General features: G+C 32.4%; 1 protein-coding gene across 1 annotated transcript in view; it reads left to right on the forward strand.

Moving 5' to 3' along the window:
• The first annotated feature begins 3,588 nt into the window (after positions 1–3,588).
• Positions 3,589–17,177, forward strand: part of LOC143917378 (trace amine-associated receptor 1) — an 83,531-nt gene continuing 69,942 nt past the window's right edge. The window contains exons 1-2 of the mRNA XM_077438872.1: positions 3,589–3,912; positions 5,367–5,492. Of these exons, the coding sequence (XP_077294998.1) occupies positions 3,667–3,912; positions 5,367–5,492 (372 nt within the window). The 5' untranslated portion in view covers positions 3,589–3,666. The remainder of the gene's footprint in view (positions 3,913–5,366; positions 5,493–17,177) is intronic.

Below are 17,177 nucleotides of genomic sequence, written 5' to 3' on the forward strand. Positions count from 1 at the left end.
TTAGGTCACTACACCACTATTACCAACGAGTAAAGTTCGCATCGTCAAAAAAAAAAAAAACATACAAAACAAAACGTTTTGACAAAGAGCCCCGCAGTCCATATTTAAAATATGTATGTTACAGAATTAAAGAAATTTATTTAATTTTTTTATTTTTGATATATACAAATATACCAGGAAGGCCTAATAGGTGCCTTCCTGGTCAATTACAAACAATGCAGCATTTTTATTAAATAAGACGCTGAATTACGAGACTCGAAATTAACGAGACCTCTATGAATTTTTTTACAAATTTTACTGTACATAAATCATACTCAAATAGTGGTGACGTGGTGGGTAGGATGGGTTTTTAGCCAATTTAATGGAGGAACCGTTTCAACATTGAAATCAGAAAAAATTGGCAAACTCTGAGAAAACGATCGACTTTAGAGTCACAAATGTCCAAGTTTGACCAGCAGGATTACAGATAATATACTCAGAATAAATTATTTTCAATCAACTCACGGGATTGAAACCGGTGAACTCTCGGCACTAGACAAAAAAGCCCAACCACCAAGCCATGCTGCTGGCTAAAGTTGATCAATAAAATTTGATATGATTTTTTTCGCGGAATTTTATGTGAGTGTATTTTTTATTATTGTATCTCGTCGGCTATATACATATGTATGTAAGTACATATATATTATTGGATAAGTACAATTCTGCATATATGGTATGCACTTAAAAGGAATTTATCTTTTTTTCGATGTCTTTTCGACACGTTTCATTCAATTCGTGCTCAAATCGAATAATATCAAAGGGAAATTTTATTTCGTCGCACAAAAGGGGGAAACCCTTTCTTTGGCGGGCCGATCTCGCACGAAAATTGAAAATAATAAGGGCAACTTTCTCTCCTTTATGCGTATTTAGTGTTTTCCTATGGACTAGCGTTCTTTCGATCTGGATTCCAATAAACCGGATAAACAAGCTGTGAATGCGATTTGAGAACCGTGCAGATATCTGCACACTAATATGATTTTATTGCCATTTTATATTGCGTCTTTGTCGACAGTGGAATCGAATTACGGACATCGCTTAAAGGTAAACTGTTGCCCCGCGGAAGCTGCGAAATTAGTTTTGCTAACTTTGGAGGGGAACTACCAATGCAGAATGCGAGCTTTTGTACAGACACGGAACGCAAGAAATTCAATTGTTCCACAACTGCTCTCACTTTTTGTGATTTATCGCAGTGGAGAATGTCTTGGAAATAAAATACATTCAGCAGGGCCTAGTAATTTATATTCACATTATGAGAAATACACATTATAAATATAATATTTCGTGAAACTTTTGGAATATCACTGAAAACATTTAAGACTTTCTCTTTGCTATTAATTCTCAATGTTTTGTATGTACGAGTATATATGTATTGATGTAATGATTACACCTTCAATGCAACTTTTTGCATTTACAAATACAAATATGTGTACATAAGTATATATTACATATTATACTTATGTATACATATGCGGTCAAAATACAATATTTCTAATATAAAATATGAATATGAAATTACTACAGGCTCGTTAGCTTTTATTATATGTTTTATTTCGAATTCGCGATATATACCTTACATTCAGTTTATAGACTATTTTTGCGTAAAAAATATATAAATCACATCTAGAAACCAATAAAATCCTAACAGCTTGCCGAAATTTGTGCGGGAAACGTGAATATTTTTTTTTAAATTTACTTACATGAATGATTTCACATACAGTAAATATATGTTTTACGTCATTTATGTATGATTTTAAGAAACAAATCAACAATTTACTCACCACATAGCACTTTGATTTCTTGGATTGTATCGATATTAGTAGATTTTGGACGTCTTGTAGAATATCATGCTAGAGAAATGTTTCAATGTGAGAAACGAGATTCGAGCGGGTCTTTGTTGACATTCGATGTTATCTTTCGCTACCTGTTTATGCTGGTCGTAGCTATACATAGTTGAAACCATCTAAAATCCCAGCTTTGAAACTGAAAATCGTGAAGAGAAAATCTACATTCAAATCTGCGGATATTAATATATGTATAATCCTGATCGGACTTAAATTGAACCCTATTCTGTATTAAAAATGATAAATACAATATCTCAAATAAAGCTTATCCTTACATTTGGGACAAACATTTTTCCAAGAAATTTTCCAGTAAGGTCGAATATTTGAATACGACTCGTTCAGCATGGAAACATATTCAATTGAAAAGCTGGAAAAATATAATAATAAAATTTTTATTTAAAAACTTAATATTGAATTCCATTATTAAATGTACATATGTATGTATGTATATTAAAACCGACACTCATCGATGTGGAAAATCAGTATTTTTCTATAGTTAATCCGGAAATTTCATTCGTATCTTGACAAACTTAAGCATATAGCTTGAATTTATATGGGAACTCTAATCTATTTGGGCTAAAGAATGCGATAGTTCTAACCGGATGACTTTCCTTTGTCAGTATTATTATATGTAATAATTAACCACAGAAAAAAGGAAATACCTTATCAAATATACATATATAAAACATTTAGTACTGACAAGAAATTTGTTATTTAAATATCTGACTAAATAAAAACATAAACTGAACGATTCATTGTTTAAAATGAATTCTCTTATTGATTTACTTACTTTATTTTAAATACTAAAATTATAAAGTTCCTTTTCAAACAAAATTCAAAGAGACGAATAAATTGTAATTAATCGTCATTCATTTGTTTTTAATACTCAGTTATAACCCCGAACGAAAAGTTAAATTCCACGATGTTAAATGCCAAATTTTCACGTCGTTCGATTAATGTCTACCAAAATTTGCAAAGTCACTTGAAATACTCCTACAGGTATCAGTGTGATGTTATAATTATATTTTAAAATTGATAAATATTACCCTCGTTTGTATTTCCGTAGACTTCAACGACTCGAATTGTATGAAAAAATAAGCGATATTCTTTTGTTACCTAATTTGTTTTTATTCGAAAACATTAAACGAACCGTCTGTTTGGTTGGTTACGGCAAACTTGAATACGCTTCAAGGAAATTTTCGGCATTTTTAAAGTCCTGAGTGCACTTGAGCATTTTAATCTTGTAACTTAGATATAAAAATCACATCGCGAACCATCTTCTCGAGACCGAAAGCAATTTACAATCCCGGCGGGGATGAATGTTTGTAGCGGTAGAGTCGGCGATAATTAGTTTCTCGCATTACCCCTCGGTGGTAACATGCAATGGTCTGGTAAGCCAATCAGCCCCAATAAGCCCCCATCCGTCTCTGGACCCTCTGGGAAGGCCCTCTGGGGAGGATCGTTACTCGTTGTCCGACTTTGTTCCGTCGAACGCTGTCGTTCCGGACGTAGCCAGTATTTGCCTCCTCACTTACTATGTAGCCAACGGATTAAATCAACCGCTATTTAATCAATACACATCTTAAACAATCCTCTATTATTGTTTCAGATTAATCACAATAGTAGAACGTATCGAAAAGCACAACTTTTGCCGCACATCGTCTATGATACCAGCAAACTCTACTGTGATAAAAAAAACCCACGCTATGGGACGTACGTTGATTTGTGAGGTTTTGTATTGAATTCACGACGAGTTGAATTGATTTGATCAAATGGTGGTGTTTCGATGCCTCAATCTGTGTCCGGTACGATGTTCGACACTAAGACCACTTGGCTGACGGCTCCTCCGCTCTGGAACAGCTCCTGCTCACATCCGAGGTTCATCAGTTCCGACTTCTTGTCTAATCTAAGCTTCGGAGATGTAGTGAAGGCTTTCATCATCATGCTGCTGTCGGTTGGCATAGTTGGCGCTAATTTGCTTGTCATTTGTGTGCTCAACAGTCGACGATACTCGAGATACATTGGAAGTCAGGTATAAAACACTTTCATAAATGCTATTTTTAGTCTATTATATTACTGCTTTATTTTTTTAACAAAAACAAATAGTATTACAACGTACATAACAAAAAGTTGATACTAAAAAAAGTTTCTAAAAATAAATTATGACAATGAAATAAAATAAAAACAAAAAAGAAAAGTTTTGAATAGAAGGAGATATGGGATGTAAAGGACATTAAGATTAATTAATAAATAATAGAAATTTTAAGCATAAAAAGGAATTACAAAATGGATCAATATGAGGGGGAATATGGTTAAGAGAAGAGTAAGATCTATACCTATGTATATAAAAATAATTACAGGAATAGTTGGTAGAACAGGAAATAATAAAGGAATACGGAGGTATCTCATTGGACATTGGAATATCTTGCTTACTAAAAAAGGAATATCAATTATATAATTCAAAAGCTTAAACAAAAATCATAAATCATATATTTTTCTCCTAGATTGTAAGAGAACAAAATGATCATTGTGAAGAAATTTGGAATTAAAGTATTATTTATTCGATTATTAATATAACACACATTCAAAAAAGTATGAGCAAACTCCAGATGATTTCTTTAAAAACAAATTGAAAAGCAAGACAACAGTACTATGGGATTTAAAGGGCTTGGATATTCTTTAGATGTAAACCAAATTCCAATATGCTTTCTTGTTATCAAATGAATATGAAATATAAACATTTTAACTTTTATCTCATCTGCAGATTCTCTTAAAGTTACACAATAAACTTAATAGAAAACTTATGTACATTAACTGAAATTAATCTTATTCTCAAATGAAATTTTATTATTTTATCACTCAAGCTATATTTACAATGTGATTGCATAAGTTCGTGTCCAATTTTTCATTCATACAGCGGTAAACTTATACAATCATATAATATTATACTTACTATTCATTTATGTATATATTTTTTATCTCGTAGGAATTTAATTTATTCATGAAGTATGTTTACACTTCGAAGACTGCCATCATTCATATAAGAGTACCACAAAATCTTAATTTTTTTTACAATTTTTTCTTGTCGGAAATGATGCTTGAACTGAACTCGATTTTCTCGATAAGTATGTACTTTGATTTTGAATAAATCAAACTTACATTTTTTCATTTTAATATTTTTTTACGCAATGTATGTATGTATATACCTTTTACTGTAAAATTTAAATGTGTTATATTATTGTAAGTTAAATTCAAGTACATACATACATATGTATGTATATTCTAAGTTGAAAAAACACATCATAAAAATGTATGTATATGTACTAAGGCAATAAAAACTATTTATTGTATGAAGAATGTATAAACAAGGCAATATATTAGATGTAGATTAGATATGTATATTGTTTACGTGCTCTCCCTTGTATATATTTTATACTGCGTAACTTATATAAAGTGTAATGTTTGTTTTGTCGGTGGTTTTCACAGCCTCGCTACCTGTTGACGTCTCTCGCCCTCAACGACCTGTTTATTGGGGTTTTGGTGGCGCCCGTGGCCTTTCTGCCAGCCCTTTACAAGTGCTGGCCCTACGGGGAGATCTTCTGCCAGATTCAGGTGACGACACTTTACATTGACGACACCCCAGTTTGTGATTTCTTTTTATTTGTCAAACATCAACAGTTTCACTGACGTAAAACTTTTTTTTCGCACGTGCGGCCAAATTCTTTGATTGTGTTTCGCCTACTACGTAGGTCGACATAAGCACTTTTATATACTGACATAAGAAGAATATTGCAAAAGTTTCGAGATATCAACAAAAATAGACATTATTCGATATTAGGCCTAATATGATCATTCTATTTCTAATATTATTATTATTATATATATAATATATACCTAAATACATATAACGATGCACGGTAAAATATTCCATAGTGATATTTTTTGAAATCGTCTTCATGTAAAATCATCGATTCAAAACATCTCATTTTGCGTCACATAAAATATTTCTACGTCTGAAGACGTCGCGTCGTTCGAAGTCGATTTGTCATAAATCGCTAGCTCGTATTTTTTTTGTATTGCCTCATCTACAAATATATCGTCTTTAAATCTTCTTATGATATACTGAAGTACATATGTACATGTTATCATAGAACTATTACTTAGTTTATATTGTACTATAATTCATATATAATTTCAAAGTTTTGAACACATGTTTTAATTAAAATAATTCAACTGCATGTGACAGCTTTAATATAATTAGTTAAAAAAATGGTATTTTAAATTTTAAGTAATTGCGCAAATTCTTTTCAAAAGAATGCATCATGTATTTAAATATAAGTGCATTTGTATGTAAGCTATGAAGGAGAGAAAACTCTTTGCATTATTTTTCTGCTGCTGAGGGTGTTTAGTTCTCGAGAAAAGTGATGCATAAAAGTGCATTCGCAAAGATTTCAAAGAAATCCATTAGTGTCTCATTAGTCTTTCACTCTGAGTACGAATCAAAAAAGTATTCTTTTGTCTTCAAAGTGTGATTATTATTTTTTTCAGACGAAATAGTAGGCGTTGTCCATTTCGAAATTGTTCTCACATAGTATATACATCCATTGTTTGGGTAAATCTTAGTTGAAAGCCAAATTTATTCGTTTATTATACAGGTTATTATATGTATAATATATGTATATACATATACTATTCAGGCAGATTTAGAGAGAGAGATTCATTAGTGAATTACCTAAAAATTCCATACATTCTCCATCGCTTCCGCTTTAACGATTCATACCTATTTAATATATTGACGGACGTCTTTCACAAAAATTCCTCTCACTTCTATCGTGATGAATGAAATTCGCGAGTTCATTACGTCCACTATTTGCACAATGGACTTTAATCCCTCTTTTATTCTGGATCAATCCGCAGCTGGCCGATTGTTCCCGTCTGTTGGTCCTAAAGGCGTTTTCGATATTCCTGCTTTACACATAACTACGTACATATGTATATACAAAGTACACTTTTATATATATATATATATATATATATATATATATATATATATATATATATATATATATATATATATATATACATATTTGTATGTACATATGTACATCTATTATATAGAATTGACTTTGTTGGTTACTAAGGGTATATTCGGTGACGGATTATCTTACCGAAAGCACTATTTTCAGACTGGATCTACTATATATGTATGTATTTACATATATGTATATATATATATATATATATATATACATATACATACATACAAACAACTTGTAAATATGTAGGTATATATCGAAAAATTATGCTCGTTTGCTTTAAGTTATTGATATAATATTAATATTACAAATTTTGTAATGAAACGTTACCGATGTATCAAAATGGATATCGGTAAGCTGAAACCTCTACGTACCCTTTAAATTAAATCGGATTTCACTTAATCGGATTAGGGAAAAGTTAGGTTTTATTCAATCTTATTTTATAAATATAACTATGCTATGTAATCTATATATGTGTATACATGTATAAATGTAAATACATGCACATTGAATGAATTAAAAAAATAACTATCTTCGGTTTTTTTTGATATTTTAATGTCATTCTAATTAATACATTTTATGGAACATTTTAGAAATTTGTAAAATATCTCTATAGCAACACGTCGTAATGTTTATGATTTTTTTTAGATATAAATACGTTTAATAATATCTTAAATTTCATTGCATAATCTGAGTTTGGTGGAGAAGTTAAATGTTTACTCCCTGTGTTTGCCGTTTGTACATACATATGTATATATGTATATATGTTGAGAACTTCTTTAAGTTTAATTTGAACGCTAAAAATTACAATCTTATGTAATATAAGTAGGTCGAAATGTCCTATTTTGACGCAAATTTATATTTTTCGTCGAATAAGGTCATTTTAGCTACCATACATATCTTAAAATTCGTAATTTTTTGTGTTCAGATAAAAGGTATATACTCAAGAAAGCTCTCAACGACTTTTATTTTCAAAATAATAACGGGAACATGAAAAAATGATGATTTTCTAAAAAAAAAAAACACTTCCCATACAAACACTCATTGTGACCGCGGCTCGCTTAGTATGGGGACTTTCGAGCGAAACGGCGACTTTGTATTTTTTGTCAATCAATCAAAATATACCATAATCGACTCAATCAAGTTACAAAAGATAGATATGGAGCGTTTATTATTTTTTTTAATTCTTTTGAAAATCTAAAATTACAATAAAGAGATATGTTTGTATGTATGTATAGGTATACATATGTATGTACATATATGCAAAAAAGTCACCTTTTCAAAATTTTTGTTGAAACAAATCGATTGGTCGGAGGCACAGGATATTGGGTAGGATAACGAACGAAGTGAAACTAAGAAAAATCTTGTAAAAATCAATGAAATTTTTTATTTAACATTTCTTTGATACGAGGCACTTCAACCTAGGTCTATCGATGAAAATCCAAAACTCACGACCTAATATATGTACATATGTACAATGCACATAAATATATGCATGCGTATAAAAACGTTTTAGAACAAAAAGGATACATATTTTGCTCCGTTTCTTATATTATACGTACATATTGTAATATTGTATTTTATCTTGCCCAAATATATTTTGAAATGAAAATTCAAAATAAACTGAAAAATACAATATTATTAAAATTAATTCAGTTATATGCCTTCTTGTCTACATACAGACAAACAGACGTTTCGCTTTATGTAAATACATTAACATTAAAAAAAATTACATTAAAAATAAAAAATAAAAAAAAAATAAAAATAAAAATAAATAAAAATTTGTTCACTTTTTTATAAATTTGATATGTTGAAATTCAAAATATATCTAGTAGTTAACTATTTATCATTATATTGAAAAATCAGAATTATGTCATACACATATGCCTTAATTTATATGTAGGATCTAATGTACCATATGTTTGTACAAGTAATAACGTTCCGTTTAATAAACATATGTTGCCGGATTTTCGCAAGCGTTTTCAAATTTAGTTATATCTGTGTCTGTACGTTTGCAGAAATGTAGAGCAATAATGGCGTAAGGCGCGCTAGTGCCCACATAAAACGAAAGAACAAAAAAAAAAAAGAGGAAAAGTGGATATAAGGCGATGTAGGAAAGGAAATAGCCGGGGTTAGATAGTGCATTGGGAAAGATTTTGTATCGTATCGAAGCACCGTTCACAATATCGGCTTTATCGTGCCAACGTTTAAAACGGACGGGGAGGGGGAGGGCGGGGGTAAAAAAAGAGTAAACAAGTGCCGATAAAACCGGCGGAAAACCGGATACCGGGGTTTTCCACGCGCTCGTCGTTCGCTCCGGACCCGCTTTTCTTTATTTGTTCTCGTCGGCAGCCGATGTACAATGGAGACAATAAGGCAAACGTCATGTTTTTCCCGAGGCGCCATTGTGTGCGAGAGCGCGATATGCACGACTCGCAACAAAAGCCTTATATTTATATATTTGACATATTCGATAATGCGATCAGCTCGAGCGGGAGTGGGTCTTTTGAGGTTTTCGTCTATTTATTCCGTCGGCATGTCCGAGATAAAGCGTACGCCATTTATTCCTAGTCGATAATGGACGATCGGCTGGGTCTGTGTGGTGTGCGTGCGGTTTTTTCGACGCTGTGCGCATGCGCGTGCGCTCGCCAGGGCCGTCGCGGGATTTATGCGTCCGGGCGCATTGTGTGTGCCGCTGCGAATGTTTCTAAATGTACGAAAAAAATTCTTCAATGTGGCGTAAATTGCTCGAAAACAACATTTTTTCATTAACGGTTCTGTTGGATGTGCGTTGTGGGGCTCGCATAGTTTCGCAATTTTTGAATATATATACATCTGTATGTATATGTTTTTGTATGTACATACATACATATATACGCATGAAAATGAAATGTGTATTTTTATATTGTGGCAATATCAGTTTGTAATTATTTAATTATTGTTGGTATTACGAACGATAAACTGAAATACGGAAAATTAGCCGCTTCAATAATCCGGTCCGTTGTTTTAGTTGTACCATTTTTTGCGTCGTTACTGAAATATTTTTGTTTTGATGTCTAACGCCTTTTTTTATATACCTACTTTTAGCTTCACTTGCGATTACAAATTAGGAAAAAATTTGCCTCTTATCCGATCGTTTTCATAGTTTGCCATATTGCTCGAATTATTTAATATTTGAATTTCTGAAAAGTGCCTGACGTTTATTCAGTTTTAAGTTTTAAACATAGATGGCGGTAGTAAAATAAAATTATTTGTATTTTTATTCAAAATAATAATTTTATATACAAATTATTTGATTATCGTATTCAGTGGTGAAATTTTAATAAGAAAAGCTTTATTTCAATTAAATTTTCAAGATGATGATGAGAAATATACTTCTTGGTTAGGAAGAATCGAATGTTTTATATATAACGGTGTATATTAAATAGTAGTACTTAAAAAAAATAAAGTTTAAAGTTAATTATGAGAAATTTTCTGGAATGAAATTAAATTGAAATAGCCTCTTAACCATTTAAATTACATGTATCATATATTGTACATATATATAAAAAAGCTAAACGGTCCGTTAGTAGTTTTGTTTGTTTTTGTGACGGTCTTTAATATGAAAAATGTCCAATAATGAATCTATACTCGCAGGATATCCTACATTGAGATCTATGTATATGATTTTGGAATGGCTATTATCAAAAATATAATATTTTATCAAAAAATTAATTACCTTTAATTAATTTTCCCATAACGGGTATTCAAAATAGCTTTTATTTAATGCGGCGCATGTATTTTTTTATAAGAGATGGTTTATTTTGTATAAACGAGGGGTTATATTATATTTCTAAAATTCTAAGATAAGTCCCCACCCCCCTATAAAACGGTTCAGAGTTATTGTTTTCCCAAGGCTTGGAAGGACCTAATAAGTGAAATAGCCTAGAGTCTTTCTATATCTAAATCCGGTTCTGTCTGAATATAATTATTTTTAAACATTTTTGCGCACTGCGGTCCACGAACGTTAGAAAAAGATAAATTGGCCTATATGTGAAAAGGGTTGTGCACCACTGGTATACGATATCAAAACTTCTTCATACTTGAAATAATGGCGCATTTTGCATATCGTGAAGAGGGATGCGAAGCGTGCGCGTTGTCGGACGTGTTTTGTGTACAACTATAAACATTTAGATTTACATGTAAGCTTATGTACAAACAATATAAATAAGCAAATATTGAACATATCCTTTTTTATTTTATTTTTCTCTGGAGTTTATTAATAATTGTATGTGAGGCAAACGTCTTCTCCAACTATATTAAATTAATGAATAGATATTATACAAACATATATGTATAGGTATATAGTATATATGTGTGCATAGTTATTTAGAGTCTGAAACTTATCTCATATTCGATCAAGCTGAGATTTTACTGTCAAAATCATGATCGACACCCGCCAGAAAGTCAAAGGTGTAGAAAATGATAAAAAAAGATAAAACTTGAAAAATATATTTTTTCTACCTAACATACATATGTACATATGAATATGTATTGGGGTGTCTGCCCGGATCGACCCGGGACAGATATTCTCAGGAACTCATGGAATTTTTGATGTCCCGTGTCCCGGGAAATCTTATCTCAAATCTCGAGAAAAAAAATCAAAATTTTCGTTAGAAGGTTTAATAACGGCGAATGCATATCCTACGATAACACTATCATGAAGCGAGCGTATCCTTTTTGTATTGAAGATTCCATAATGGAAGAAACTCTTTGAGATTCTGATGAAGATGGGACAATTGTTGATTTAACGATGAATGAAAAATTAAATAGTAAGTTATAAAAGAATCATCTACAAAATAACGTACCTAAATAAAAATAGCCTTGACTTTTATATTAATTTGGTATTATTAATAAATAAATGAAATTGAAAAAAAAATAAATCATGCATAAACATGTCCCTTTATCCCAGGAATCGCGGAAACCTTAATTCTTTCCGGAAACCCGAGCTTCTTCCCATCTCCTGGGAATTGAAAATGTTCGGGAAATCAAAAACCATAATTTGTATACATACATACATGTAGGTTTATTTGTCAAAATCAAGGCGTTGAAAATTTTTACAATGTATGTACATATGTATGTATATTATGCAAATAAAGTCAAGTAAAATGATTTTGTTTGCAATTAAAGTGCGATCGTTATCAGCCCGAGGAAAATTGTAAAAGTTTTTGCAAAAGTTACATTACTGCCATACAAACATACATATACACATACCTCGCACTTACAATCAGCGAAGGAAACAAGCTGATTTTCGACGAAAATAAGGCGATAAAATTTTCTCGCCATTTATTTTGAAACTTTTGGCCCGAAATTCGCGTGCGTACTTTACACCTAAAATTATACGAGCAATTCTAAAATTATTTTAGCATGAAGCAAAAAAACCAACTGAAAATTTTTCACCTATTTTCTTATCGGGCTACAGTTTTATCTCGGGGCGAAAGTCTCCCTTTGCTTACGTGCGTTTTCTGGCTTCCAAAACTTGCGTGACAGTAACGAACCGAAGAACTAAACGTTGGTCAACCGGAACTTCTGAAACACGCGCCTTTGTTAACCGTAAAGTTTAGTTTGAAAACCGCACATTTAACGGAGACATCCGTCAAAATGTTTTTAGCCATGCAGTGTTTTATTTCGTGTCAAATCGGCAAATGGTTGTCGGTTAGATGCCGTTAACGATCTCTTCACTTTGCGACGTTTCGTGTGCCAGCGATTATTCGGGATTACTCGGGTACTCGTCTCGAGCAGGCCTTCCCAGGCCCCAAAATGTCGCCTTTGCGCCCTTTACACGCATGGTCTGATCTCGTACGAGGCCTATACGTACTAGGTACATATGTAGGTCTTTCATTTGCGTTAGTCCGGGAAACGGACACGACCACGCCACATTGCATGACCCTTTACCGCCCGAGTCCTTTACGCTCAAACGAAGAGGGTAATGGCTGAAGAAGGGTAACGATCGGAGGAAGTCGTGTCTTACCCTGGAAAAATCATCCCCCTCTCCCCTACTGTCGTTTTTTTCCTTCGGCGGTAATCATTATTGAATAGCAGCAGCGGTGCAAAGTGAACCAGAAAATTGTTTGTGTCGTCTGCGGCCTCCGGACAAAAGTGCCCTTTTTCTTCCAGTCTTTAAATGCGGTCACGAAACGAGAAGACGAGACGAGCAACTTTTAATTTGATCCTTGAACTCTAATATAAAAAAAATATTTTTTTCCGTTTGATATTATTATTTTTCAATATAAATGGCAGCATGATTTACTACGATAGGTATTTGTAATTTAATGAGGGGTGCGTTTACTGTGAAAAGTTTCAATTGAAATTCAAATTTTATTATTAATTTAAGTATTATTTTTCTTTTAACTGTGACTTGTTTTTTCTTTACAATTCATAAAAAGGATATGAGTATTTGTCGGTCTCGCACAAATGCATTTACACCAGATTTTACCAATTGCTTATTCATCGATTTAGTTCATATTTTACTGTAATAATTTTTATAAAACCATGTGTTGAAATGTCAACGAGTACAATATTAGTAGAAATAGTAAATCTTTAATTTTACTCGATGAATTAGGAAGAGGAACATCTTCATATGACGGAACTGCTATATCGCTTCCATAGTGGTGGAGTTAGTCGCACAATATGTTTAGCTCATTATCACACATTGGTTGAAGATTTCAAAAAAAGCTCGAACGTCACATCGGTACATATGGTATGGCTGTATGGTCGAAACTGACGAGTCCAAGTTGGAGATTGTGGATGGAGGGAGTCAAGAGACTGAATATTTTGTATAAACTGTCTACAGGGGCTTACCCAAGTCATTCGATACAGCTCACATCGCTAGAATTCAAAAATATATCACCACTAGAGCTCATTTTACATCAATTCAAATAGAAAGGAGGCCAACATCGTAAATTTCTTTAAGAGAATCTTCGTCTCTGATAATATTCGGTCGAAAAAATCATTGTTGCTTGTAAGAAAATATAATATACAGTATTCAAAAATTCGTCGCATATCGAAATTGTTGATATTAAAACTACATATGCTTAGCTATTTGTATGTACATAGAATACTAGCTGTATTACCCGACTTCATTTTTTGTAATATAAACCGCTTAAACATGAATAATCTAATAGTAGACATTTTATTAAATTTATTTGAATAGTTTTATTTTATATAAATTTATTTGAATACTCGTTTGTTTTTTTTATTAAATTGACTGTCACGAATAAACAAACTTATATAGTAAGTCTTATGAATATGTATACCAGAATTCGGCGCCTGCGCCCCCCACGGCTGCGCCTCCTAGGGCTTCGCCCCCGGATCGAATTATTTGTTCGAAGACGTCACGGATTTATGACCCAACGAACGAAGGTTACATACATACATACAAAGTCTCTTTTCAAATTATATATTAGATGTTTTTCTAAAATTTGTCGTATTTCGAATTTGTTCCTTTTAGCAGTTTGTCCATAGATGACGCTGTTCTATTGAATAATAATTGTATTGTAATGTTTAGTTTGATCATAGGTGTCGCCTTGGGGTAACCTTTCATGGCAACTATGATAGAAATTAATGTATAATAAATATGAAATCAAAGGAAGTGTCTTTAAATAGCGTATGTATGTATGTATGTACATAGATATGAATGTGTAAAAAGTTTATTAATTTTCATGAATGATTAAAAGTTTTGTCCTCGTAGAAGTTATTTTGAAAATTTAATAAACATTATGTATCAAGAGGTATAAAGTTGATTATTTCGGAAGCTCTGATTATATTTGCACAAATTTCGATAATTTAGTTTGCGGTTTTGGAAACGTTTCCTCGTCGCAGAAAACGCGCAGTGTAATCTTATTAGTTAAATATGAATTTGAATAGAAATAAAGTTGATTCTGCCATACAAATATTGACAAAATTATAATTCACAAGTACACAGATTTTCAAAACTGAAATCCGTTAAACTTTGCGACAACATATAAAATTACTAATTCCGAAGCGGACGAGAGCGCTACAATTAAATATTCTGATTTTAAATTAACCTACACATTTTATCGAATTTGTACGATGTTTGTTGAAGAAATATCGCGTAATTTATTTTATTTTATTTTTTGTTATCGTAAAGCAATAAATTCGTGACGGTATCTAAACTGTTTAACAGCGCAAATTGAATAACGGTAAACTTTTCCGTCGCCGACGATTTTCCGATACGTTCGCGATGCCATTGTATGACACGAAGCAAAAAAAAATTATACTCGAATATACTCCAATTTTAGCCCAATTTTATTCTGTCTGATAGGACGTATCTATTTGGAATAATTCGGTCGTTTTATTTACGCTTTCCGCATAAAGGAGAATCTGCATGGCGTACCTACCCAACATAAACACTATTGCCGAAAGCTTTGGCAACTTTACTTGTTCGCAGATTTGCTTCACGTTCTTACAACAACGACGAAAACGTCTTCTATGAAAATATTCTCCTTTCAACGAAAATAAAAATAAGAGTCTTTTTGTTCGTCGCTCGTACGACATTAAACGATTTTCATGTAATGGAAAGTATGTATCTATATTGCATCACATTTTTCGATATCAACGCGTATTTTGTGATCGTCATATAAAATTAAATGTACTATGAAGACTTCTATAGTCTGTGTAGTAGCCGTTTGGACGATGTCACAATAGTCTATGGCCTGTCTACGGATACCCAGATTCGATTAGCGTATGAAAGCCAAGGCATTTGCACGAGTGACCGTTAAGTACATTGCTCTGCATTGGTCCTACCGATCTGTACTTGAATGTTCCAATGCACCGGTACGCACTCAAGTAGAGTCGGTATCGATGCATAAATAGCATATATAACAGAACAAGAGTCACTTTCAAAGATGAGTGGGTGTGTGTACTTTTCATCGAAGGAATAAAATTGTCGTGGTGTGTATATAAGAGTGCGAGGAAAACGTTTTTCAATCCCAATAATGTTCGAACGTATTCGGAGCGGAATTCGAGATTTTCTTTACTTCCGTTGTTCGCGCGGAACCAGGCGCGCCAATGTGGGAAAACACTAAAACAGGAAATCGTTTTAAGGAGGAAAATTTCTTCTTTTCCTCCCCTTCAGCTTTCAGCTTATCTCTCGTTGTAAATCAGGATGCAAAATGGGACAACGCGTTCTCTTCCGCGCCTTGCCGTAGCATCGCGTCTTCTTCCAGTCGACGTGGGTAATTGCACGAACTTTACGAGTCGGAATTGACATGTGACTTTTTAAAATTCTGAATGTAATAAACTGTGAATCTCATTCGGCTACGATCGATATAATCCAATATGGTTGGCGTGTATTTAACTACCCGTTAATAACGAATTGAAGCTGAACGAGAGCACAAAGCTGTCCACTCTAACCGGGACGTAAATATCCATAATAGGCACAGTATCGAATTCGAATTTCATCATTAGAACTCGTCCGATGGATCGAATCGGTTATCAATTTAATTTTAGTGCTTTATCACATTGTTTAGGTAATTGGTCTAATTAATTATCATTTTACATTTCCGTTTCGAGTTAATTTGTAGCCAAGAGCATCTTATTATTACAAAGTGTGTAGAATATAACGACATGGAAAAAACTATGTACACACCTGTGCACAGTTAAGAAGATTCATTGTTCCTTTTGTAAGATTCTACGGTTGCAGAATAATACTAAAAGCTTTCTTTTCTTCGTTTTAATGAGTGCACCTTTCATATATGTATATAGTTTAATTAAAGAAAAAGTATTTTCTTTCAAACAATGAAAATCCTCAACAATGTAAACTATGTAAGTCATTTAAAAATTGTTATTTTAGTAAAATAATGTTACATTGATTCACATATTTTAAATATCAATGAATTCTTTTCTATCCACATAATATAATAAATTAAAAAATAAATTAAACAATAGACTTAAAAGATTGCTCGTTTTAATATTATCGGTAAAATTAATCCAATTAGAATCCCTCCTTTCATCACATTGAACCTCGGTTGGATCGAAAAATTACACAGAGGAGAAAATCCCTAAAGAGGCGAAATTGGATTATAGAAATCAACTTTGATTACATTTTTAAGATTTTAATCCGATTTTGGCGTTCGATATTGCGAATTTGAGGAAAAAAATGAAAAATTGTAAGGTCTTGCGTGTCACCGTAATGCGTAATGATGAAATTTTCGAATGGGAAAATGATAAATCGCTTTCACGGGGATTGTATTATATTTTA

This window comes from Arctopsyche grandis, chromosome 9 (genome assembly GCF_051622035.1).
Source record: "Arctopsyche grandis isolate Sample6627 chromosome 9, ASM5162203v2, whole genome shotgun sequence".
In the NCBI taxonomy this organism is placed as follows: domain Eukaryota; kingdom Metazoa; phylum Arthropoda; class Insecta; order Trichoptera; family Hydropsychidae; genus Arctopsyche; species Arctopsyche grandis.